Source organism: Rattus norvegicus, chromosome 4 (genome assembly GCF_036323735.1).
Source record: "Rattus norvegicus strain BN/NHsdMcwi chromosome 4, GRCr8, whole genome shotgun sequence".
Lineage (NCBI taxonomy): Eukaryota > Metazoa > Chordata > Mammalia > Rodentia > Muridae > Rattus > Rattus norvegicus.
This window is the reverse complement of record NC_086022.1, coordinates 125,781,696-125,808,723: the sequence shown is the minus strand read 5'-3', so window position 1 is coordinate 125,808,723 and position 27,028 is coordinate 125,781,696. Positions and strand designations below refer to the sequence as shown.

Below are 27,028 nucleotides of genomic sequence, written 5' to 3'. Positions count from 1 at the left end.
GTGCTGGTTATGGTGTCCTAGCTGTGGCTGACCTGGGCCTTAATTAGGAAAGCAACTCCCATGGCTAAAACCAGCGGTTGCCGGGGAAGTCTTGGGGGCTTGGAAGACCACAACTAAAGCAGCCACCAAGTCCCATCTCAACTGCCCTTGTTCCTCCCACCTTCAGTGGGCCAGAATGTACTGAATACCTTTAAATGTAGTCTTTGTACTCAGGTATGGGAGCACGTCTTGGGGTGGGGGAGGGGATGTCTATGTAAAAGCCAGGCTCCCTCCATCCCCCTGGGGTCTGGCTCCATGCCTGCAGTACTCATCTTACACACTAGGTGGCAGTGCCCACCACCACTGCCACCGACACCACCGTACCTGACTCAGCCACATCAGCAATGTCCACCCCTTGCTCTTGTGCCATGAAGCCCAGGATGGAAAAAATTGCGAAGCCAGACACAAAACTGGTACCACTGTTCAGGCATCCCAGCAGCATACAGTCCCTAAGTTACACACACGTCAGGGGGTAAGTTAATCACAACACAAGGAAGCCACGCTCCCTACTTCTCTTTTTCTTAATCATCATTTCTAACGTTCACCGGGCCCGCCAGCGCGACACTTGCCTGTACGAGTTATACTTGTACTTGTTATAGCTTCCCAGTGAGGTCATGGCCCCCAGGCAGATAGCGTAGGAAAAGAATATCTGAGTTCCAGCGTCGATCCACACCTGAGGAGGGGAGCAGCATTAGTGTGGTTGCCTGGGGTGAGCAGAGGAACCTGCCAATGAGAGGACTTCTGACCAATCCTGACAAAGTCTGCACGGGATCCAGTGTTGATGAGCTGCGAGGAACCCCAGAGGAAGATCTAGAACCCCAGAGGAAGATCCTTGTATTCCTGTATCAGTTAAGGCTACTAGGGTTAGGGATTTAGCTCAGTGGTAGAGCGCTTGCCTAGCAAGCGCAAGGCCCTGGGTTCAGTCCCCAGCTCGGGGGAAGGCGGGGAGGCTTCTAACGCTGGAGTGACCAGAGGTACTTCTGAAACCTTGCTTTTCATATCTACAGAACGAGCCTCCTAGCCTACCCTGCCCCTCCGAACTACTTTCCACACTCAGAAAAGAATGGTCTTTACTCTGAATCTATTCCTAGGTTGCCATGGTCATGACGTCAAACACAGCAAGGCTGCATTGACGGCTGTGAGGGCTTAGTCGGAGACCTCAGTTAGAGCACAAGGTATTCCTTATCTCTCCAGGCACTGTAGCTCTGGAAGACAGCAGTACGTTCCCAGCTCACAGCTCTGGATACCCACCAACCCCGCTCTGCTCCAATTTTCAATTGCTTCCCAGGGGCTTGGGAGCCTGGGACAAGGTCTCAAAGGGTGCACTCAAAAGCATCCAGAGGTTTTACCAACTCTGACACTCCTCGGCTATGTGCTGAGACAGGGGGACTTACAATATGAGCCCCTTGACCTTCAGAGCACCATCAAGTCTATCTGAGGATGGCATCCTGAACACTGAGTCTCCGGTCCTGGTGTGGCTGGAGGAGGAGGAGCCCTTGCCTTAGCTGGTGCTTGCCTGAGGCAGGCTCTGTAGCTCGGAAGGACTGTGAGCCACTATTGGCCCAGTAGAAAAGTACCAGGCAGAAGTATCTTTGGCCACACTGGGCATCAAAGAGCAAGAGGAACCCTGTGTACAACCGATTTATTCAGGGCCTTGGGACCAGGTACCCCATCCTGTTCTACCTGTGGGTCCTCAAGGCGGCTGATGTTAGGGTACAGGTAGAATTTGATGCCTTCACCAGCACCTGGCAGGGTCAGTCCACGGACCAGCAGCACCAGAAGCATGGCAAACGGGAAAGTAGCAGTGAAGTAGACAACCTGTTGGGCGAGAAGGAGTTGGGTAGAATTGTGAGGATCCTTGCTGCAGTGACGGACCAGCAGGCAAACCTCTTCTCTCTGAGGCAGGAAGTTGCCCTGGGTGCAGCAAGGACTCTAGAGACACACTGCTCTCCCTGTTGTGCAATCTTCAGTGTGATGCTTGACCTCTAAGCCTCTGCCATCTTGCCTAAATATGACATAAGGGTCTACCTCATAGATAAGAAATAAGTAAATAAATTCTGGTAGATAATTTACATAGTTCATTCAGGCGCAGACTTTTAAAAAGCAGGCAAGGTGGAAAACTAATCCACCCTTTGAAAAGACAATGCACTTGGAGAAAGAAATACAGACAACACAAACGTAATCAACTATCAGGGATGTAGGCAACAGCTCAGCCTGTGGTCACATGGGCTGTCACATGGTACTCAACACATATCGGCTGACATTCAACCGTCAGCACAACACGGGGTTAAAGAAAGGGCCGGAGAGATAACACAGTGAGTGTCCTTGCTGCAATGGCTCCTCGCTAAGACTGGCTGCTTTTGAAAAGGACCCAAGATTGATTCCCAGCATCCAGGTGGTAGTTCAGAACCATTTGAAATCCCAGTTGCAAAGGATCTGACATCCTCCTCTGGTCATCTCTGGCACCAGGCACACACATATATTTAGGCAAAATACCCATACATATTTCAAAAACAAAAACAAAAACAGATAGAAGCAGGCGTGGGTGCACATCTGTAATCCCAGCACCCAGGAGCCTGGGCAGGTGTGTTCAAGGCTATGAAACAAGGGTAGCTTTTTCTAGAGAGATGGCTGGGGCAGCAGCAAAGTGATAGGGGGTGGCAGCAACAGTTTCACTGCCAAAGATAGGGGAGGGTCAGCTCCAGCTCTGGGCCTTCTCTTGCTGAGAGATGCAGGCCATGTTGGGTTTCTTCTCATACAGAATGAGGACAAGAGCCGCAGCAGCCCTTATCCAGGGATGGGTGAGGATCCACACGGTCAGACAACAGCAAATGATTGTCAAGATGCACAGCCTGATTGACAGTGACTCGAGAGGTGGGCAGGATCGTCTCGAAGGTCACTTGTAGGAGATCCACAGGGTCATACTGTGTGTTCCAGCAGGCCAGGGCTGGGATGAGGGAGAGATGGATAATAATACCCTCTGCCTGGTCCCACCAGCTGTTCGGTCGGCCACACCACTGCAGGGCAGTTGGCCATTACAATGGGTAGAAGGCCTGAGGGAAGACATCGCTTTCTAGGAGGTCAAGCTCCTTGGAGAGGAACTCAGGCACAGTGCCTGGCAGCTAGTTTCGCCACTCTTCCTCCTGTAGACTAGGTGTCCCCACTTTAAGGGGAGAGACGTGGACTGGATAGGCTTAGGTTCCTGCTCTGAGGCTAAGATAAATAGACTGACCCAGAGGGTCAGCTGGAGTTCATGGCTCATCTGTCCTACCTCCCAGTTGGCAACTGTGGCTGCCGCTTCAAGGGGAACTCTGACCTCACCCTCTACACCAAGGTCTTCAGGGAATGTTTGGAAACACTTATCAATCCGGACCATGGTGGCATTCTACAAGGCTAAAGGAGGGCCCTCTCCTGCCTGCCACCCCTCCCTTGGATGCCTTTTTCCCTCTAGGCCTCTGTGTCCCCAGACACCCTTGCTTCTTTTCCCTTGATGGACTGACGGACACCTGGGACAAGGGCCAATCAGGAAGCTACTAAAAGTATAAAAGAAAGAAAATCCTCCTGTCCCCTCCCTTCCTGTGGGTAGGCAGGCACCCCTGGCCAGGTCCCCTCTCTGAGGCCCTACACAAAACCACACCCAAGTTGGTAAACAATAGCCACAGACAAGAGTGCCACAGGGTTCCCCAGAGGGCTAGGACACTTCAAAGTCAGTGGATTGTAGCCAGAAACGCTGGTGGGCTCACTGGGGTGGGGAGGGCTTTCTGGCTTGCCTACTTACTTACTATGTGCTCAGCATGGTGCTATGAACTTACTTAATACAGGCCATACCTGGAGAAGCCATTACAGGCCACACGGGCCATGTCACCTGCCTGGAGTCCCCAGTTAGAAGGAGGTGTCAGAAGTGGCATCTCATTTAGGCCAAGTACTTTTGGGGCTCCCCTATCTTTGGGAGTGTTACTGTTGCTGCCACCTCCTCTCACGCTGTTCCAGCCATCTCTTTAGAAAAGGCTAACCTTGTTTTGTAGCCTCTGCTACTCCTTGGATGAGCCCGAGAGCCATTCTCTCAACTTTTCCGTGACTGTTCCTAGGGATCCTCTAGGGAGAGGCTGGTGCCAGGCGCCACCTTGGGCCCCTGACAGTGGCCCAGTAGGCCTTGCTGTGGGACGTGGTATTTTTCCACTCCTGTTGCTGATCTTTCATAACAGGGCCAGAGGCCTTGTGGAAAATGGAGGCTTAGCGGGCACCTCATCCCTGGCCCTCTGTAGGTTGGTGGATTGCAAGGGAGAGCTAACTTCTAGTCTCTTGCTACTCAGCTTTACTTGAGAGCAGATGGCCTGGCCAGCAAGATCTTTCAATCACTCACATTACACGAGGGGAAACTGAGGCTGGGCAGGTAAAGTCATTCCATTTATAACGGGCAGAGCTGAGTTCAAACTCACAACTAACTAGCCCTGTCTGCCCCATTCTGCTTTGTTTCTGACATAACAGGTTGTCCTGGGGTGTGACCACAGACCCAGCCACATACACGTCCAGGCCCTCCAGACTTCCACTGGCAGTCTGTCTCCTTGTGAGAGGAGAGCAGGAACATACCAGGCTTCTGCCTCCCTGCACCTGCTAGCCAGCACAAGGATGTGACTGAGAGGTGGGAAAAGAGAATTGCCTGAGTTCAAACCCCAGTTTGGCCACCAACAAGCTGTGTAGGGTTGGGAAAGTTAGTTAAGTTTGCTGAACCGCAGTTTCAATTGTACAGGATCAGAGAAACTCAGGAGGATTAAATGAGCTGCCACCCTCATGGGGGTGCCATGTGAATGTCCAAGCTACCTGGCTTGTTAAATAAGTGAAAATGACATTCATTCTGGGACCTGTTTCAGACGCTCGGAGAGTTGGGCAGGCCGGGAAAGAAAAGCCAAGCACCTGAACTCGGGCCCTCCATCCATCACCCTCCCGTCTCCTGAACTAAGTTAGCCACAGAAAGAAACTTGGCCAAGGTGAAGGCTCAGCCCCCAGGGCTGGGAGTCTGGTTTGCAGCCAGGACTGGAAGCTGAAGCCAGCCAGCGGGTGGGCCCCTGGATGGGGTAGGCAGGCAGGCGGACGGCCTCTGAGGGCTTCTCAGCACTGAGCTGGAGGAAGTCCACAGAGCTGTTTGTCTTGGCTTCTCTGACCCATCAGAGCTGCTATTGTTCTAGGAACCACGCGTGCACCACAAGCAGGGTATAGCTCAGGGTAGGTCCGGGTGCCTCTGGTCAGTCATGTTTTCATGGTAGCCATAGCTGCCACTTATTTGGTCTTGGCTCTGACCCCTTTGTAGTATGCTGCGTCTCAAATATTGCTGACTGTGCCTTGTGGACGTCAACCTCCATAAGACTGGAGGTGCTGGTATTCTGTCTAAGCTCCACCCCCACAGCTACCTGGCAATAGCCAGGTATATTCTGCCCCACAGTTGCCTAGCAACAGCCAGGTATGCTCTGCCCCACAGTTGCCTGGCAACAGCCAGCTGTGCCTGACTATAAAGGAGACTGCTTGCCCCCTCCTCTCCCTCTCTCTCTTGCTCTTCCTCTTCTTGTGCCCTCTTCCCTGTCCCTTCTCTTCCACCCCACCCCCTTTCCCTCATGTGCCCACGACTGGCCTTTGTTCCTCCACCCTCTATTCTTCTTATTTCATTAAACCTTTCCATGTGGAACTATGTTGGTTTGGTGTGCTTTGTCTGGGCACGGGCCAAGATTTGAACCCCAACATTGGTCTAACAGGAGGGCTCCCTACAGCCTGGCCAGATGCACACCAGAACCTTTACACTGACCATTAGCTCTGCCTGCACCCCCTTTGGATGCTCTCTACTCCCCTCTCCTATTGTCTCGTCACCATAGTCACCTTTGCCCGGCCACCTTATAAATGTCACACATGTCCCATTGCTTATCTTCCTGCAGCCTAGCTCTTTCCAGCCAGCACACACATTGGACATTGTGGATCCCTTCACTCCGCTTCTATAATGGGACCCACACACAAGAGGCTCAAAGGACTGACTGTCCAGCATGCTTAGCACCAGATTCCCCCAGGTACTCCCAGACAGACTAGCTTCTTTGTAGGAAAATGAGGCAGAGGGCAGAAGGCAATTGCTACTTCCTCAAGCACGTAGGGCAGATCCATTGGTCTGTAGACCTGAGTCGTGATATGCCTCTTCTCAACCCTCAAGTTCACTGTTCAACAGCCAAGGGAGGGAGGGGCTGCTCTCGGACAAGCTGCCTGACCTCTTATGAGCCTCAGCTCCCTCAGTGTTTAGAGGAGAATAACACGCACACTCCCAAGACTGTGCAGAAGTAAGAAGCACAGTGGGCAGGGTCCCTAAGAGAACAGGCAACATCATGTTGACTCTCTCTGTTTGTCCTATGGAGTGATGCTAGCAGGGAGTGGTCAGGGCCTGGCTGGCTTCCCTTCAGACTGAGATTCAGTACAGCAGGGGGCTCTGCACCTGAGTACAGAGACAGTAACACAAGGCAGCTAGGTGGCGCTACTTCAGCATCTCCTCTAAACTCCGGGGGCTGCCAGATCACTTTGCAAAGTTAGGGTCCACACTGCAGGCTGATAATTGTAGCCAGTAGTAGGGCTGCTGCTGGCCTCTGGCTCAGTGAGCCTTGCTTACCACACCCACAGTGCACATCAGGGAACAGGGCAGTGGCTGGTGACAGAAGCTCAGTGGGGCCACCTGGCTGTCCTCCAGTCATAAGGTCACTAAGCTCCTGACCAGTGGGTGGTGGACACCCAGGGTTCTTACTCAGTGAGAGACAATGCCACACAGGGCTGTGTGTGTGTTATCTTGTCAGAGCACTCCTGTGTGCCAATGTGGAGCCTCCTTCTAGGGTAGCACTCGCTGAAAGGTACTTCAGCCTTCAAGAGAAGGCTGGCCACAGTGTGGCTGTCCCTGAGGCAGGGACAGGAGTCCACTCACCTTGCCTGTGGACCGAACACCCTTCCAGATGCAGAAAAAACAGACGAGCCAGACTAAGAGGAGGCAGAGCGCGAGGTCCCATTTCAGACTGCCTGGGTGGTCGATTCCGGAGGACAGGCTGAGCACGTTGCGCCTTTAGAGAAAGAGGACAAGAGGTCAGGGGCTGGGGGTTAGGGGGTACTTGACAGCTAAGCCAGCATGGGCAAAACCCTGGGTTCTGTTTCTGACACCATGACAGAATGAAATACAAAATGCTCATTTTCACTGGGAAGGTTATGGCAGGCAGAATTGCCTTAAATCTGAGGCATGCCTGGGCTACATAGTGAATTCCAGGCCAGCCTGGACCACAGAGCATGACCTGTCCTTATCCCTACTCCTCACTGACAGTCTCTGCCCCAGGCACTGCATGTATGCAAGCTTGGGATCCCGATTTGTCAGGAAAAGAACAGAGGGGAGCAGGGCAGTCAAACTGCAGGATCCTTATTAGGTAATCTTAGGCGCAGTCCAGCCTGGTCATGAGCAAGTCACGTCCCCAAGCCTTGGTTTCCTCATCTGTAAAATGGAAACTGATTTAATTGGCTGAGGAAAAAGGTTCTTGCTGCCAAGCCTGCTGAACTGGTCTGCATGCACGGGACCTGCATGGTGGAAGTAAAGGACTGACTCAAGTTGTCCTCTGACCACATGCCACACACACGTGCGTGTGCACACATACATACACACTTTTAAAGGAGGACTGATTATCTGCATGACCCATGGTTGCGACGACAATCTTCAATTTTGACTGTGGGGCAAACACTGGGTTCAAGTCTCAGTGTCTCTTAAACTGCTAACCTTGGGCAGCCCAGCCTCTCTCAGTATGTAAAATGTGTGTGACTCTCTTCCCAGAACCATCTGTGCTAGCTTCCTTGATATAACTCTGATTGTTAGCTGGGAATGGTGGTATGCGCATATATCTCAAGCTGAGGCAGGAGGATTATGAGTTCCAGAGCACCTAGGACTACTTAGATCCTTTCTCAAAGGAACCAAATCATCATCATCACCACCACCACCACCACCACCACCACCACCACCACCACCACCACCACCACCACCACCATCAACAACAACAACAACAGCAACAACACCCTGCCCATTATCTAGATCCTTCCAAAGGTATAAGTCTCAGAGAGGCAAAGTGGGTCCTATATGAGCACAGGTACCCATCTTGCTGCAGTGGCTTATGAGGAAAATACCACAGAAAACAGTTTGATACCAAGGTCTGGAGGTGGCTGGCCCCTGATACACCTGATCACACACTGTAGGATGTTAGTATACACACGGAGAAGCTGATGGTATACAGCAGGTGCTTAAGCAAAACCCTGCTCGTGCATGGCTTTCAGTACAATTCCCGGGAGAAGAAGCCTCCAGCCCTGCTCGTGGTCACACAGCTGAGCTGGGGTTTGTGGAGTCAGAAACTGGACTTAAGTGCTGACCTCCGGTCATCTTTGCTAGTCTCTGCTGTCTACACTCCCATTGGGGCCCTCGCTATAGGGAAGGAGCCATAGGAAGCAACATGGGGTACGTAGAGCCAAAGTAGCTGTGAAACCTACTGCCCAGGTATCCAGGGTCTCTCAATGACCCTGCTGTACATGCAGACCTCTTCCCTGGACACTGGCCTCCTCCTAGAGGCATCAGGCAAATGATACACATACACACACATACCATGCACATACATTCTCTCTGTCTCTCTCACTGTCTGTCTCTCTCACTGCCTGTCTGTCTATCTATCTTTGTCTCTGTCTCTGTCTCTGTCTCTCTATCTCACACACACACACACACACGAACAGACAAACTATTTATAGACACAAAATATAATTAAAAACAATTCTAAATAATGCAGGGTCTTCCAGTTGTCCACTACAAGCTGGGATCATCTGGTGCCTCCGGGCAGCATCATGGGGTACCTTCACCGAGCAGGCTAATGGTCAATCACATCAGCTGGGCCCCTGCCAAGCCGAGACCTGGCAGCACCACAGAACAAAAAGCCCTTCCCGTTCAACACTGAGCGCTTGGGTGCCAGCCACAGAAGCTCAAAGCACAGGGAGAAACAGCCCATGCTCCTGTGAATGGGCCTCACTGGGGGAGAGAACATGACCTTATTCCACACCTTCATACACACAGCCTTCTCCCCCGCCTGCCCTCCATAGGTGTACCGTCCACAGCTGGTGCTCCAGGTGACTTGCTGAAGTCTACCTTGTTTCCCACTGGTTCTGACTACTCTGTGAACAGCATGCCGACAGCCATCCCCTCAGCTGATGTTGAGGCCGTGAAACCATCATGTCCCTGTTCTTTGGGGACAGTCCTTCAAGAAGTTCAAAACTCCAAAGCCAGATCTTCCTGGTCCTGAGAGCTCCATCCATCTCACAACTGCCTTACTATCCACTCTCACCACCCTGCTAGGTAAGTCAGCTGCTCAACCATGCTCACTGCTGCAAGGCACCATCAAGCAGAGTAGCTGTGGACAGCTAAGACAGCCATATGAGTTCTGTGTTCCTCTGCTGCTGGGGACAGTCCCTATAGGGTCTCGTGGTGGCAACCAGTGACATTTTAAGATAGATTTCCCTGACTCAGTAACTCCATTCCCAAGACCATTTCCTATTATTCTTACCAGCATGAGGGCTCATAGACAAAGTGTTTGCCAAAGCGCCCCTCTGTAGGGTACAGTAAGCTTTGGGGCAGGCACACTGGAATGCCACACAGGCGACAGACCAGTTTCAAGTTCTTGATGTGCTGATAAGGCAGTGTAACACCCTGGGGGTCAGAGTGAGCCTGCAGAGCAGGGGGCATCTGCACAGGACGAGCATTGGGATAGAACATGAATACACACCAACATTACCAGTGGACATTACCTGGGGACAAGGACTCAGCAAAGGTACAGCTCCTTTGCTGTGTGTTTGTGATATATCATTATAGATATATTTAAAAGTTTTGGTGGTGGTGGTGATGATTTGGTTTTGTTTGTTTGTTTGTTGGGGGTTTTTTGGGGGTGGGGGTGTTTGGTTGGTTTGTTTTTTGTTTTTGTTGTTGTTTTTGTTTTGAGACAGGGTCTCATGCAGCCCAGGATGGCCTTAAATGGTTGATCCTCTACCTAAAATTATACAATACTAAAATAATACAGGTCTGTCGCCAGGCTTCACAGAGCACATCGGGGCCACAAAATGTCCTGTTGGGTTCTGACCAAGTCCCAGGCAGGGCTGAGCTGGAGTGTAGCCAGTCACCTGAATCCCAGCGAGAACCCTTCCCTAGTTCTCTCTGAATTGCTCCCTACGAGGGGGACTCATGGATCCGCTGGGCCTTCTCACGGCTTTGAGTGCCGTGCTCAGTAAACTGTGTTGTGCTGTGCATGAGGGAACGCTGCCACAGGGCACTCTTGGGTGCCTCCTACATCCTCCTACAACACCCTGCTCAGGCCCCACTGCGTCCCCAAGCCACTATAGTAACTTCTTCCCAACCTCTCTACTATATCCTCCACGCTTGTCAGAGGGACCCTACGGTATCTGCAATGCCAGCCCACATCCCTCCTCCACTCCACATCCTCCTATCTCCATCCTAATCTGTCCCTGTCACCTTCCGCTCAAATCTATACGCTTGAAAGAATGTGGAGGGCACCTAACAAGACTAGGAGAGCAAACACAGGAAGCCAGACACGGTGGGTGTGCAACTGTTTGCCTCTCTCTCTCACCCACCTCCTGACTTCTTCCTCAGGGGTCCTGTGTGGTCTCTGAACTGTGGCACTAGTGGTTTCCTCAGCTGCACAATTCCACCATTCACAGACAGCCTCTTTCCAGGGCTCTCACTAATGCATCTCTCCCCAGGGAACCTTCTATCAAGAGCACCCCAGCCCTCTCCTTCCCCAGCACTTACAGCCAGAGCTTTCCCATTATGGTTGTACTTTCTGACTGGTTAACATGTCTGTCTACTAACAAGCTAGTTCTGTGTACACAGGGCCTGCATCTGTCTCAACCACAGCAGCTGGCACGTGAAGGAGCTCACCCAATGATAGGTGAGGGAATTCATTATAGCCATTTGGTAGATGTGGAAACTGAGGCTCAGCCTCCCATAGACCCTAGGCAGTCACCAAGCCTGGAGCTGATTCCCTTCTTTCTGATGTCCCCTGGGTCACATCAGTGTGTGTCTCAGGCCAGGGCTCCCAGGCTTGTGCTTCTCACTATCTTCCAGAGGTAAGCTGCAGATCTTTTCCAAGAAAAGGGCTACATCTTGCCAGGACGGGAACTAAAAAAGAGTGGCTGGCCTGGACGTGTGTTTGCAGCCGGCTGCCCTGCTGCCGTCCAGTCAGCACTTGGAGATGTAGATTCGCCCTCAGAGTGGGCCAAATCGTTTCCTTTTGACTACAGGCCAGCCGTTTATTGGCTGCAGCAGTCCCCTGGAGACTGGCAGAGGGAACAATTATAAAAGGGCCGCCCGCCCGAGCATGGGGCCCCCATGCAGCCCTTCCCGCACCACCTCCTCCTTCCGACAGCTACGGAGGAAGATTGGCTGAGCAGGGCTTGTTTGCAAATATGACTCATTTCTTTGATTCTAATAGAATCTAATGATCCATGCTGGGCTCCCAGGGGGTTCTGCAGGAGCCTCGGAGGAAGGCCTGGCTCCAGCCTGCTGAAAGGCCAGACCTGGCCCCGCCTGTCCTCTAAGGCCTGTGAGTGGGAGAGGTGACCTCAGAGGGCCAGGACCAGTATGGGATGGGGGCAGAAGCTCTGTGACCCCCACCATGCAGCCATTAAACATACCCTAATGTCAACATAAAATGCCAGTCTCTGGAGCCTCCGGGCTTCTCATGGGGATCTGAGCTGCTGAGGCTGAGGAGGTTACTGGGTTTACAGACAGGGTAAGGGTGGCAAGGTCAGTCCATGATAGACTCCTGACACAGGAGCCCCTGCCTGAGCAGAGCCTGAAGACACAGATGTGCAGGCACACAGGCGGCAGTGCACCATGTGACCTGTGACCGTGGACTCAGCTCCAAGGCCTGCCCTGTATCACGGGTGTGGGAGGAGGGGTGGAACACAGACAAAAGGCTCGATGAGAGTGCACCTGTGTCTTTCTTGGCCACCCAGAACCCTATACCCAAAACTTGTCCAGGCTCCTCAATGCCAGGGAGCAGGCATAAATGCTGGGGCTGGGCTAACTCTGGCTCACAGAGCATATAAGGGGACTCAAGCTTGGCATTCCAACTGCCCTGACATCAGAGGGCTGGGACATGTGGGAGCTACACTGGAGAGGGGAGTTCCCCTCTGAGGTCTTCCTGCATCCTTGGTAACCAGCAGAAGGGAGGAGCAGCAGGGTGGCTGACAGAGTTATCTAGTGATTAGAAACTGGGGGAGAGAGATTTCTCCCACCAAGCCCAGGGTAGGGGGGCAAGGCTCTGCCCCCACTAAGCCCATTACCTTTGGCTCCTAGACCCTAAGATCTGTAAGAGAAACAAGGGAGATTGCCTGAACCTGGGCCTGCTCAGTGAGCAGCGCTGCACTCGCCCACTCCTCTCTGACAGGGCAAGATGACAATGTGGAATCTTTAACAGGGATGCACAAGAGTTTCTAGGACAAGGCAGAGAGCAAGCAGGAAGCCAATGAGTGTCTTTTACCTGCAATATAGGGTCCATCACGGGGTGCGGTGTGCACAGGGAGGGTGACTGGACCCTGCATGCATGATGGCCAGTGAACTGCACACGAAACGTGAGAAAGAGCTTCCCCCAGTGAAGTGTTGCCTTGCTCTTTCAGCTACTTAAGACATCTCAGGAGCTAGCAAGAGGGCTGACTGGAAAAAAGTACTTGCCTCTACATCTAACAACCTGAGTTCAGTCCCTGGAACTCGTGTAAAAATATAGGGAGAGAACTGAGGTGACATTCGTTGTCCTTTGACCATCATGCATGTCCTGATGTGCTTACTCCAGCCCTCTTAAAATAAATTAAATGGAGAAGAGGAGGAGGAAAAGCAAAGGCAGGAACCTCTGCATTGAAACAGCTCATTGCCTCTCCTTTTCACCCTCCTTTCCACATTTCAAACCCAACACAGGTTCTTAGAAGCAGGAAGCCTGATAGATTTGCTGATCTCCTGCCCACTGACCCCCTCTGCACCTAGGATCAGCAAGAAGCTGCCCGGATCGTCACCTCAGCTTGCTCAGTAGCTCCTGGACCCCAGGTTCGGGCTAAGGAATTCTTAGAGGTTCTTCTAGAATTCAAAGTCAGGTCCAGAGCCTGTGCAGGCCAGTGTGGGCAGAAGTCAGCACTCACTAAGTAAAGAATACCTATGGACACTACAGAAGAGCCTGCATGAGAGCCTGTAGAACCAGGGGTTTTCCTAAAGTGAGCTTGTCTCTGTTTTCCTAATGAGGAACGAAAGCCATGGGGCTTCTAGAACAGAGGGCTGCTAGAATGGACTCGGGCTGGGGATATCTGAGCAGGGTGCTGAGCCAAGGTCTTCCAAGACCTTCATGTCATAATGACAAGTAGCAGGCAAAGGCAAAAAGAATGTGACTCCCTTGTCGCCAGAGCCTGTGGGCATTTGAGGAGTTACATACAGATTCTGAATGCCCCAGAAAGGATGTTTAATCACAATGATGACACGACATACATAATACCCTGAAGTGAAGGAGCAGCTTATCAGGGTGGTCATGTAGGGACTCATCCAGTTAGGGCTACAGTATGGTCCCTAGGACATACTGTGATCATCCCAGGACACTGAGGCCAGGAGGAGAGACCACATCTGCCCCAGACAGAAGTGACAGAACACAAGTTCAAACTCAGGAGGTAATGAGATTCAGCAGACATCTCAGAAGCTGGCCAGGTGCCAGAGGACTGGGAGGGGCAGCCCCGGTGTCCAAGCCATGCCAAGAACAGTACAGAAAGGCCAGGGTTTGTGGCCTTGGGCCCTTCAAGGGAAAGGCGTGAAATGCCAACATTCCTTTGTTCAAAAACTCAGCTATATGAAGGGTGGGGAACGGGGTTGGGGAACACGCTTTTAACACTGCCTTTGTTTGCTAGTGGAAAATATACACATCAGGAGACCCAAAGTCCCCAAGGCCCAGGCCCTGCCTAGGAATGTAGAACAAAAGGCCCAGGCATGGCATAGGCCACCCAAACAAGACCTCCTACAGGTGAGAGCAGTTGACCCATTCTTGTAGGAATCACAGCACAGCTCCCTCCTGATGGTCCCAGGTTTGCTTCCTTGAAGCCAAGGAGAGGGATTCTCATCTTGTGGCAATCTGGAACAGGCTTTCCTCTCCCCTGGCTCTTGGCTATACCCGAGGCCTCATCTCAGTAATTTCTAGAGGTGACAGGCTACCCCTGACTGAGCACCCCAAGTTAAGAGCACATGGGTATAAGGAAAGTGATGTACTCAAGGGTTTCTAGTCAATTTCCATGAACTGTTAAGATGTCCTGGAATACAAGTTCATGAGAGTCACCCAATGCCATTGACACAAGGAGATTATCTACATGCTAGGACTTGCCCATCTGTTGTTACTGAGGGACAAGCCAAAGGGGAAAGACTAAGGGATAAGGTCACACAAGCCATTCACTCCTAATGCTCATTCCCTTTAGAGGCCATCCACTCTACAAAAGAACTATCCACAAGGCCAATCAAGAGCAGACCAACCAAACTGAGCCCAGCCCAACCTCATCAAATAGTCATGCTCAACAAATAGTACTTGGTTAAAACCACCATGTTTGGAGATGGTTGTTACACACAAGAGCTAACTGATACATATTTTTGCTATCAACTCACTTTTTCATTTGCATAACTACATAAATGCATTTTCCCCTGTGTGTGATGTTTTTCCCAAAATACATTAAGAAAACTATGATTTTCAAACACCTTTACATCTCTCAACAGGAATCTCGTGGAATAAGAATGATACACTTTCCTCATCTGACAGTTAAAGAATCTAAGGCTCAAAGGTGAGGTAGGGGGACTTCCCTACAAAAATCAAATAGCCGCTCAGTGGTAAACTGGGATTCAACTCCAGCTTGTATGAGACAAAGGCATGGAGTCTTCTCCAGCATTGCATCCTCCTTCCCTCCAGAGACAGGGTCTGTCCCAGTCACAGAGGAAGATATTATCCCCTCTAGACCTGCCCATGCCACTCCTCCCTCCCAGGAGGTAGCCTTACTCCCAGAACTCGATCACAGGCGAAGTGAAGTTGGCGGCGCTAAGGGAGACCCAGTGACTCTCGTTCCTACGCAGGGTGTCCTCCATGCACTGTGGCGTGTTCCAGCTATGGTTGCAGTGGGCCCAGGGAAGATCCTTCTGGAAAGACTGGAATAGGTAGTATGTGGCCCAGGCCAGGATGACGATGTAGTACACATTCAGGAGGGACACGATGACGATGGACGCGTAGCCAATGCCTGTGGATGGGGCAAACAAATGGACACATGTCACTTTCAACCGGGAGGCACTGGTGGCCCCAGTCTGTGGGACAAAGGGGCCTTCTCAACAGTAAGCAGCAAAGAGTCGCAGGACGGAGGAGCAACTGGATAAAGGGACGGATGAGTGACTGAATGGTTAGAGAAATGGCAGGTGGAAGAGTCACAGGGTGAATGAAAGAAGTGGGGACAGGACAATGACTGTGCAGTTGGATGGTTGGATGGAAACATGCATGGATAGATGGAAAATAGATGGGCTGAAGTATAAATAGATGGGTAGAAATGTGGATGGATGGATGGATGGATGGATAGATGGATGAATGAATAGAAACCTGGATGGATAGAAATATGGAAAGATGGGTAGATGAATAGAAATGGAAGATGGATGGATGGATGCATGCATGGATAGATGAATGAATGAATGAATGAATGAATAGAAGGATGAATGAATTAATAGAAACTTGGATAAATAGAAATATGGAAAGATGGGTAGATGAATAAAGAGATGGAAGATGGATGGATGGATGGAAATATAGAGGGACAGATAGATGGTAGATGGATATAAATGTGGATGAATGGATGAATGCATGGAAACATGAATGGATAGACCTGCTGTCACAGTAACTATATAGAGTGAGAATATTGTTTTCTAGATGAAGAAATCAAGGCTCAATAACTTCCCTAAAACCATCCCAAGAAAAAGAAGAAGCACAGCCCAAACCCAGTCAGGTCTCCAGGCTCTTACACTCTAAGAGAGCAGCCAGCTCACTCCACCAAATACTCACAGAGCTAGCCCCAAACGGACTTTCCAAATGGAACCTGCTGTATCTCCCTCTCCCCTGCTTCTCAGTGTCAGTGACATGACAGACAACATAAGCTGCCCTGGATCTGGCACTGATACCTGTGAGGAGATCTAATAAACCCAAAAGATAAAAACCCCACTTAAAAAATCTGGCAGCCCCAGTGCATACAGACCCTAGTGACCCCAGCCACATACTCACCAGAGAACAAGGGGCAGATCTTCTCCCAGCAGGTGATGCCCCCTTCTGAGGTGTACTGGCCTATGATGACCTCCAGGAAAAACACAGGCAGGCCGCTCCCAAACAGGAAAATAAAATACGGTATGAGGAATGCACCTGCCAATATCACAGAGGAGAGAGGGGGAGGCTGTGATGTCACAGTATGGCCGATAAGTCACTCAACCCCAAGCCCTCCCAATCAAAGTTATCAGGAGCGAGGAATGTAAGCCTAGAGGCCAAACTTGGACTCTGCTGAAGATTCTCCAGGCCACCCACTAAGCTCTAAATCTACCAGACTCTTCAAGCCATCAGGCTGGGGCCTATGCCTGCCACCTGTCTGCCTTCTCCCCAGTGTTCTTCCCAATAGAGGTTGCATGGTCTGCTAGACCCAGGTACAGCACAACCTCCTTGCTGGAGCTTCACCCATCTGCCACAGGGCAGCCTGCGTTAATAGCCAGGAAAGTCCAGAAGCAGGTTGGGTGGAAGGCAGGAGGTGGACATCTCTAGCTGGTGGTGGGTACCAGGGGAAGGAAAAGAGCAAAGTATCTGGGGAGGGTGGCCCCACCTGCTGTACACTAATGGCTTCAGCAGGTGAACAAACCATGTGAAACTGTGGGCACCTTTGGTCTAGGCTACCTGCTTTGTTCTGGGGAGCATCTAAGACATTCATCAGAGTTCCCAAGGGGTCTGATACCTATGAGAGGTCAAGAAACCGGGCACTAAGAAAGGGTTCTCCAAAAAGTAGCTCTCTTACAGGGCAGCAGGCAGTACGCCTGCCTTTACAGTCATGTGACAGGTGGTTGCCACCTACACTCTTCTCCTCTGGTCCCCCTCTGCACCAGCGAGAACTGTCTCTAAGCTGGTGCTGCCTAACCTAGACACCCAAGAGGGCTCTCTCAGAGACCTCAGCAGGAGGAGACACAGCACACATAAAAATTCAAACCCAAACCCCAACAACTCAACCCACCACAGCTAGAACATCTTCATGGGTGCCCTTTGTCCCCCTGCCCCTTGGCATTAACGGCAAATGATACAGGCTTGCCATTTACAGAGAGACAGAACTAGCTATGGGGAATACAAAGGGTGAGGTTAAGAAGCAAAATCAATAACAAAGACGGTAAAAGGGAAGGCTTAGAGGCACTCAGAGATGATGGAATACAGGAACGGACATCAGAAACATCTGAGGTTGAGGGGACATGGGTCAGACAGGGCAAACCAGAGGATCAGAGAGGTGAGGGAGGGTCCTCCAGAAGATAACATAGCCAGAGGCACAACTCCACCTTGTTCTCAGGCATGCTGGCCCTGCATCTGAGGTACAGTTGGGCAGGGTATACCTGGATTAGGAAAGGACAAAGACTAGGAAAAGGTCTCTCACACTCTGACCCCAGCCTTCAATTTGACTCAGACTCACCTCCACCATTTTTGTAGCAGAGGTACGGGAAACGCCAGACATTGCCCAAACCCACGAAGCCTCCGGCCACAGACAGCACAAAGTCGATCTTGCTGGACCACTTCTCCCTCTGAGGGGGCTTCCCATCAGCCTCATCCTCAGGCCGCGTGCCTGGGCTCTTCCCTGGAGAAGGCTTCAGGATGTCTTTGTGGAAGTCTTTCAGACATTGAAGCTTCTCCTTGGTGGCCATCTCCTCGTTTTCTATGGGAGGCAGAACAATATGGATGATGAGGCCTCCCCCAGTGACTAAAAACCAGGTCCAACTTCCCTAGGCTGCAGTGGGAGCTTGTCACTCTATCAATCTCCATCAAAGAAGCCAAGATCCCAAGGATCTCAAAATTCAGACCAGAAACACTTGCAACCTACAGGAGCAGCAGGCTTCATTTCCCAGTCACCAGTTAAACCAGAAGCACTGGTGGCCCAGGATTGTCATACTCAGACATTACATTTCATTCAGCCTGTGTACCCTGGACAGTTCCAGCCGTCTTTCAAAGGAGGGAGCCTGTCTTCAGCACTCCACACAGACAGACACTTCTGATTTGAAGTCTGCACAAAGCCCAGCAACTCCCATCTCAGTTAAGCCTCAGTGCAGAATCTGGTGTAGACCCTGACCTACAGGAGGCACCTGCTCCCGGGTGAAGAAGTGAAGCAGGAAGAGAATATTGCACAGGACACGATACTGGGAAAACAGTACAGAAAATGGACAGCTACAGAACGTTTTGTAGCAGGAAAAATACAAGGCTTTCTTATATAGAATTGTACAAGGATGCTTGTGGCAGTTGAGGATACGATGCAGAAGCTGAGCAAGTGGGGAATATGCAAAGAAAGTCTGAGTCCGGGGTTGGGGATTTAGGTCAGTGGTAGAGCGCTTGTCTAGAAAGCGCAAGGCCCTGGGTTCGGTCCTCAGCTCCAAAAAAAAAAAAAAAAAAAAAAAAGAAAGTCTGAGTCCCTCCCCTAGGCTGTGAACCAGGACTTGCTATTTAGTATCCATTCTTTGGTCTGCTGACTCCAGGCTAAATGCATGGATCCTAACAAGCAGGGGTCTTGCTCTCTGGCACCAGCTGGTCTCAGACATAAGGAGACCTCCTAAACCCCTGGCACAGTTCAGGGTCACCCTCAGGCACCTCCTGCTTGGACCCCACCCTGGGTGGAGGGTTGTACCAGCTGATCATCTTTTAGCATCTCCTTGTGTCTCTGAAGCTTAACTGAGAGGCAGTGACACACCCAGTGGTAGTCACCATCCATCCATTCAGGCCATCAAAGAACACATAGAGATAACCAAGCACATTAGAGCCCTGTGTCAAGTCAGGGCCTTTTGTGCACGGATTTACACACAACGTGGCACAGGACCGCAGGATAAGGCTGGGCTGGGGGCACCCAGAGCTAGTGGTCCTTCCTTCCTGCTCTTTTCTGAGCCTTGGCTTCCCTATCTGCAGAATAAAAAGAGTGACAGCGAAGGTAGCCACATAGCCTAGGACATCCTTCATTTTTGTCTTTATCATCCAAGCAGGGAGCTGACATCGAAGTATCAGAGTTCAGAGGAAAAATGGAAAATTTGAAGTTCTCTTGCAAAACTGGAAGGTCAGGGCACACAGGATCTGTGTCCTTCATCCGAGCACCCACTGAAATACATGCAGGTCATGCTGTCCCTAGCACATGCCCTCGGACAGAGTACCTTCACCTGCTTGGCTGCATTTGTCTTCCCACAGCCAGCCCTACCTCAAGAGCAACTGAACTGGCCACACACACACTTCCCAGTTGCTGTCTTCTCCACAGCCAGACCATAGGCTTATGGAGATAAGGATCTATCCCGTTCATACCGTTGAAGCCCGGCACGCAGTAGGACACCAGGAAAGTGCTGCTGTGCCAACAGAACCTCAACTCCAAGAGGGAAATGGTGAGGCCTTATGCTAAGGTTCAGCGTGCCTGATGGAAACGCTAAGGTACAGAGAAATGACATGCCAGGTCCCCGGGGGGGCTCGGCAAGGAGCAGAGGCCCAGAAGCTCAATAACTCTGCTTCCCCCACGCCTCCTTCCTCTCACTGGCTGGCTTGGGGTGGGGGACCCCAATTGTTTCACTATCTGGCAGTGAGCAGACCAAGAAAGGCTTCCTGGAGCCACTGGGCAGCCCCCGGAGTCCTTCCTCTGTCTGGGGGAGCATCCGCATGGCCTTTCTCTGTGGCTCCCCCGGGGCCTCATGGCTCTGCAGATCCGTGGCCACTGTGAAAACAGCTCGAGCAGCCAGCATTGTTCCTGCAGCAGGTCAGCAGCCCCCGATGGTTATCTGAACAGCTCATTGTGGCCTGCGGTGGGCGCATAATTGGAGGATGTGGGACTCAGCTCCCTCCCAGGGAAGGGTCCGCTCAAGAATGACCTGGAGCCTCCAACTGAGAAGGGCTGATCCACCCTTTGGACACGTCTCAGTCCTTGAGACTTCACGAGGTCAGCCTAGCCTTTAAACCTAAGGGAGAAAGAGGAGGAGAAAGGGCAGCCTGCAGCACTAGGGAGGGATGGGAGCTAGACAAGGGTCTCCTTGCCTCACTGTCAGCTACTGGCCAAGGCTGGCTGGTCCTCTAAGAAGCCAGATTCTGATGCCCTGTGGCCTGCTGTCCTGACAGCCCTGGTTCTACATTCTGGGCCCCCAGACCCACTAACAAGTCTGTTCTCAGAGAACCCTGAGTGTGGAGGGTTCCCAAAGACCCCTGTGTCTAGACTGATTGGCTATATAAGGAATCTATCCCTGTATGCTCTCAGGACTCCATCTGTCATCATGCCACCTGAGACTGAACCGTGGTGGCTGGGGCCTTAGTGAGGCAGTGCAGTGCTTGTCCTCTGCTGGGTACCAAGGTCTCCGTGGGGACTCCTTGGTCACTCAGGTACATCCAGGAGTCTGATCCATCCTCACCATCCTACCTGTAGGTGTGTTGTCCAAACCCATTTGCCTTTGGAGAACTCAGGGCCCAGTGGTCCTGCCTCAGCATCAACCTCAGCTTGGCTGGAAATCACAGGACTGTTGACTTGGGGGCAGGGCACCACCCAAGCTTTGGACTTCCCTGGATCCAGAGATGGCCCTGCAGAGACTCAGGCACCCTGTCCTTTTGTCCTTTTCCCTCTTGCTTTCTTATTCCAAGACGCTAGCGTGTGCCCGAGCGGCCCTGCAACGTACCATTCCAGCAAAACCTGCAGATCCATTCATTCTGCACATTCTTGGCATCCACCCCCACGTCCCTGTCACCATAGCAACCTCTCTCTCTCTCTCTCTCTCTCTCTCTCTCTCTCTCTCTCTCTCTCTGCCTGCAGCCCCTAGCGCAGTCTCCTCATAGGTCTCCTTGCTGCTCTACTGCCCCCCCACAAGTCTATTCTCATGCAGCAGCTGAAGGCAGCTTAAAAATCACATTCATAATGGACCCCAGCTCTCTGCTCATTGCTAGAGGGAAATGCAAAGCCCACCCCACCCCCTGGCCCTGCTAGGTCTCAAGCAAGACCTTTACAAACCCCTATACCCCCACAGTCCCCCATCCCGCCTCCCTGTTAAACACTGGCCCTACAGAAATGCTATAGCTCCTCTCACTCCCTGTGCCGGCTGCTCCAGTACCTGTGGTAGCAGCTTGGTCCCTGACGGGAACATGAGCCTTGACAGAGGGGCTGAGAGCCACTTAAAAGGTCTGAATGACCTTAGGCAAGATACTCAGTCTCTCTGTTTTTCAATGTTTTCATTGAAGCAGTAGTGCCTGTCTTGGAATACAGAGAAAGAAACAAGGGGGTGCACAGGATAGCTCAGAACAGCAAATGGCATATAGCAAGCACTCCCTAAAGTAATAGCTGGTGTCATTATTACCAACCCCACGGTGGGCAAGGCCTTCAACCCACACAAGGGGATATGAGCAAGGTCAAGTCAACTCTGAATCCAGGTCACGGGAATGAGCTGGTACCACCCAGACCCTGAGGCTTTCTCTGCCTCTGCCAGCTCTCTATTGGTCCAGCCTGACTTCTATGAGACACCCTCCCTATGGTCCACCTTTACAGACTCACAGTTAGGCCAGTCCACCCCCATGGTGATCAAGTGGCCACAGTACAGGCGTAGTGACTCCCTTTCACACCATCTGTCTGCAGCCTGCTTCTCCAAGCCAGGAGCTGTTTCTCTTGGCTCAGGGCCCAGGGTTGTTCTGCAGTGGTGAAGACGCCTAATTCTCATTCTGGGAGCTTCCTCATGGTTACCACAGCTACAGGTGATTAGAATGCATGGAGTTATAGGCTCCAGGACTAAGTGTCCCTCCCCATACAACTGAAAACACTGTCCCTTTTCCTGGGCTGGCATGCCAGATGTGGCTGTGCCTGAACGCTGGCTTGCTTGAAGATCACTGACAAGTTTTGCCACATACACAGTCAGGTTGACCCTGGGGCCAGTGACGTCAGCCAGATGTACTTTTGTACCCTCTGTCCAGTTTAAAAACATCAGACATTTTTTTAGTATGTAGGCTAAACTATATCAGAATTGTTTCCCATTCTGTCATTCTTTGGAGGACAGGAAGGGAGCTGTGCAGAGGGGGAAGACAGGGTCTCATGTATCCCACACTGGCCTTGAACTCACTAATAGCAGAGATGACCTTGAACATCTGATTCCCCCTTCCTGCCTCCATCTTTCCCTTTGCAGTGCTGGAATTACAGGTCAGCACCATCCCACCAGGCTTATGTAGCTCGGGGGGTTTGAACCAAAGTCCTGGCATGTGCCAGGCAAACGTTCTACCACTGAGCTGCTACTCCACAGCTGAGACTTCCAATGTGTTCCCACATAACAGATCAGATGGGTACACAGAGAAATGGTAGCCCACCCCAGGCCATACACAGGGGCCAGGGCAGAGGGAGCCAGAATCCCCCATCTTGCTTCACACCTACAGCAGTAGAGATCAGAAGAGTCTATTGAACAAACAAAGGGCTGCTGGGTCAGAAAAATGACCTGTCTGCTGCAGAGCTCACAGACAGGGGACTCAAGAGACAGCTCCTGCCAGCTTCCCTCTCAGGGCCTGTCTAGCCCCTGTGGCCCTCAGACATCCATGTACCAGCCAAGCAGGTCTTGAAGTTGATTTAAGCTGCCCCTACGTCCCCAGCATTTGCCTTTATACTCTAAGACAAGGGAGCACCAAATCCCAGCTCTCAGTGTTAGCACTCTCCTGCAGAAGCTTGATCCCCTTGAACAAAAGACCCCCCACTAGAAACGATTAAAGTTTTATTGCTGACACTTTCACCATCCAGTATCTCTTATCAAGGACTCAGGCATGGGTCTGTTTCCTCTTGTGCTTGTCCCCACCCCACCCCACCCCAGTGCCTAGCACACAGCATATCCTCACAAAACTTGGTGAGAGACTGGGCTGTCACTCGGGGAGCCTCTGCAGGAGGAATGAGATGTTCTGTGTACAGTGTGAGCAGCTCTCAAAACTGGGACAGGGGACAGGTCTGACACCCACTGCAAACGTGGAGACATCTTAACCCTGCAGAGCCTGTGGCTAGACCCCTTTGTAGTGTCCCTTCTAGAAAAGAGCCTCCCTCCTGTCCTTTCCCTATTCACTGCGGAGCCAGTAGTAGTAGGCAGAAGCCTCCAAGGGGAGGCCATAAAGATGCTGTGTGACCCAGGGCAAGGAGCAGCCTCTCTGTGCTTCACTTCACTCATTGGCATACACTTGAATAATTAATAATAATGGGGTTAGGGATTTAGCTCAGTGATAGAGCACTTGCCTAGCAAGCGCAAGGCCCTGGGTTCGGTCCCCAGCTCCGAAAAAAAGAAAAGAAAAAAATAATTAATAATAATAATAATAATAATAATAATAATAATAAATATATTTGGAACCTGTAAAGAGAGTTATAGATTTTCAGTGTTCTCGACATACTGTAAGTAAATAAGACATGCCTTAATCACCTTGCTGATGGCACCACCCAGAGAAGTGAAGTCACTTGGTCATGGCCCCATGATGTATACTTGAGCTGTGAATGGCTCCTGGGTTCATCCAAACTTCCAAAGCCATGTTCTCAACAACTTGTGACAGTCAATGGATACCATCTGTACAACTTCATAAGTAAATGGAGCCTGGTGCCTTTAAGAAGCCAGCTACAGGGCTGGAGGGATGGCTCAGTGGTTAAGACTGTTTATTGCTCGTTCAGAGGATGCTACTTTAGTCTCAGCACCATGGTAGTTCACGACCTGTGAGTCTAGTGCCCAGGTGATCCAACACCCACTCTGGCTGGCATGTGGTGCACAGACATGCATGCAGACAGAATACTTATAACCATAAAATAAAACTAAATAAACTCTTTGACTAAATGAGAAGAGGAAGAGGAGGCGGCCAGCTATAGGCTGATGAGATGGCTCTGTGGGCAAAAGTGCTTTGCCACAATTCCTAGAACCCACAAGGTGGAAGGAGTAAACTGACTCCAGAAGGTTGTCCTCTCACCTTCACACACACACACACACACACACACACACACACACACACACACACACACATACACACATACACATTCAATAAAAATCATTTTTTAAAAATTAAAGACAAGCTGCAAGCCACTGAGCCAGTTGACAGATTAGGGAACCAAACTCAAGGGGAAACAGGGAAGTGAGGGGCCACATGACATGACAGGCTGGGCCAGGGGTCATGAGACTGTGTTGTGGGCACAGATAAAACAACACTGCACAGGGGCCTGCTTCTGTCAGCAACAACATCTCACAGATCAAAAGGGGTCCGTTGGTACAGTCTCTACAGACTAATACATACATCCAAGTGCAAGGAGCAGGAGGGCTGGGATCCATTAGTAATGTCTGAGTAGGAGGGCTGGGATCCACTAGAATTGTCTGCCAAGGGTACGCTGTTCTACTCAGGTTCCATGCTTGGCCCTACAAAATGTTTAGCGGAAGCTCACTGAATCAAGTGAGCTGAGTTAACAATGCAGCTCTGCTCTTTAAGCAGTGTAAATGCTTCTGTTAAGAGGACATAAGAGCCAGGTAATCTCAGCTGTTGGGAGGAAGCACCAGGATCAGGAGTTCAAGGTCATCCTCAGCTACATAGTAAGTTTCAGGTTAGCCTGGGCTACATGAGACTGGCTCAAAAAAAAAATTAAGGATAAATTAATTTTTTAAAGCCTTTGTTTTTTTAAGTACATACACCTTTCACAGATTTGATCATTTAATTGAATCACATAGCCTTCATCTTTTGGTTATCTATTTGTACAACGTGACAACTGAACCATCTCCAGGGGTTTGGCAGGCAAAAGGAAAATGGGCACCTCGAAACTCCCAACACCAAAGGTGCCTCTGGGACGGACCCCCTGGGAAGGCATCCTCCGGGGAGTCTTAAGAGATCTGGACTGCACTGGTCTATTTTCCAACTTCTCTAGCACATTGCCCTCTAAACACAAAGAAAAAGGGGTGTGACCCAGACCTGAGCCCTCCAGTTCCACTTCAGTCAGACCACTGGCCCACCTCAGTCATCGTAACCCCAGTGAAGGCAGGGCAGGAGAGGCTTGTCAGGATATATATACTTGGATCATTGGCTTGAGCCACAGTGGCTTGTCCCCATGAGGTCAACCAGGAAGCTGGCAGTTTCCCTGGCCAGCAACAGAGCACAAAACAATGAACAGCCTTGCTCTCCTCCAAGTGAAAGTGAACTTGCATTATCTTAGCTCTCCATCTCTGGGCAGGGTGACTGTCTACCTGAGACACAGCATCCCTCCCACTCTAATGTGGCTGCAGCCCCACCCTCTGAAGCCCAGGATGGGAGGCTGAGGCTCAGAGCAGATACACTCTTGCCCCAAATACTCAGGATTTATACCCAGAATCCAGGACACTGGTGTCCCCCAGGATGCTAGAGAACCTCCAGATAGAACCTGCAAATTTAAATAATGCCGTTTACCAGCTTACAGGGCCAAGAAGAGACAGCAATGTGGGTTCTGTTTACAGCCGCGCACACAGCTGGAATCTATATCCAGATAGTTCATGCTTCCCACCACACTGCCATCAAGCGAGACCTAACCAAAAGACCTGGTGGTACAGAGTTCTGAGGAGAGCGGAAAGAATACACAAAGACAGTCAGACTAGGATCTGGAGGACTGGTTCAGCAGTTAAGAACACCAGTGCTCTTCCAGAGGACTTGGGACCCATTCCCAGCACACACATGGTAGCTCAAATATGTATGTATGTATGTATGTATGTATGTATGTATGTATGTATATGGCCAGGCATAGTGGTACACATCTTTAATCTCAGCACTCAGGAGGCAGAGGCAGTTGGAGTTGGAAGCTAGCCTGGTTGGTCTATATAGCAAATTCTAGTCCAGACAGAGCTACACAATGTGAGACTCTGTCTCAAAAACGCAAACAAATAAATAAGACAGCTCTACTAGACCTGGCAAATAAAAGTGACCTGAGGAAGCCAGTACCTGTGGACACAGGACCTCCAGGTCAGGTTTAAACAGTGGCCACTGTCCCACTGAGGGGTAAAAACACTTTCATCTACAAGTCCCAGCTACCCCTGAGTCCCTGGTTAGCTCTCCTTCTAGCTCAGGAAGTGAGCCTGAAGGGTCTACTTGGGTGTTATGTGACCTTCGGTCATTTAACCCCAACACCCTAGAGCTACACTCTGTCCCCCCTGAGCAGACCTACTCTGGGGATGGGTGCAAGGCAGCTGTTTTGTGTTGCAAAGAACCAATGGGTAGCTGACCTTCCTTAGACCCACCACTGATGATATGGGGAAGACAGTGTCTGTCAGCACAGGGCTAGCACCAGACTCCAGAGATGAAGCCAAGCTCTGCAAAGGACAGGGCCAACCTTCTACAAAAAAACGTGACTCCAGGCCTGGCTCAGAGGAGCAGTAATTCTCCCTGATGGCAGGAGGTGGCTGTGTGGAAACAAAGCCCCATCTGTCACCTGCCTGTCATCTACTTGTTTGGTCTGGTTACAGGGTCATCCTATTGTTCCCTAGAATCTGAAACAGTGGGAAAGCAACATAAAAATTATGGGAAGTTCATAGGAAAGACAGGAGGGGCTTCCAAGGTAAGAAGAGGCTGCAAAGAGGAGGTCCAGGAAAGACCCCTCCCCTCCGAGCGGGACCCCCAAAGCCTAGGCTGGGGGCTGGGGACTGGGGACTGGGGGCTGGGGGAATAAGGTCTAGCCA

At 51.0% G+C, this 27,028-nt stretch overlaps 1 protein-coding gene across 11 annotated transcripts in view; it reads right to left on the bottom strand.

The window, feature by feature from the left end:
* The window catches only part of Slc6a6 (solute carrier family 6 member 6), a 73,694-nt gene that overhangs the window by 17,310 nt on the left and 29,356 nt on the right, over positions 1 to 27,028 (bottom strand). For 9 of the 11 annotated variants that reach the window (XM_008763123.4, XM_063285685.1, XM_006236903.5 and 6 more), the window contains 7 exons: positions 17,830 to 18,069; positions 16,401 to 16,535; positions 15,147 to 15,381; positions 6,983 to 7,115; positions 1,723 to 1,857; positions 609 to 712; positions 364 to 488 (listed from right to left, as the gene is read on the bottom strand). In XM_008763123.4, the coding sequence (XP_008761345.1) occupies positions 364 to 488; positions 609 to 712; positions 1,723 to 1,857; positions 6,983 to 7,115; positions 15,147 to 15,381; positions 16,401 to 16,535; positions 17,830 to 18,069 (1,107 nt within the window). Of the gene's footprint in view, positions 1 to 363; positions 489 to 608; positions 713 to 1,722; positions 1,858 to 6,982; positions 7,116 to 15,146; positions 15,382 to 16,400; positions 16,536 to 17,829; positions 18,070 to 27,028 lie in introns of those variants that run through there. The other 2 variants (XM_039107210.2, XM_063285686.1) reach the window with 2 other exon arrangements.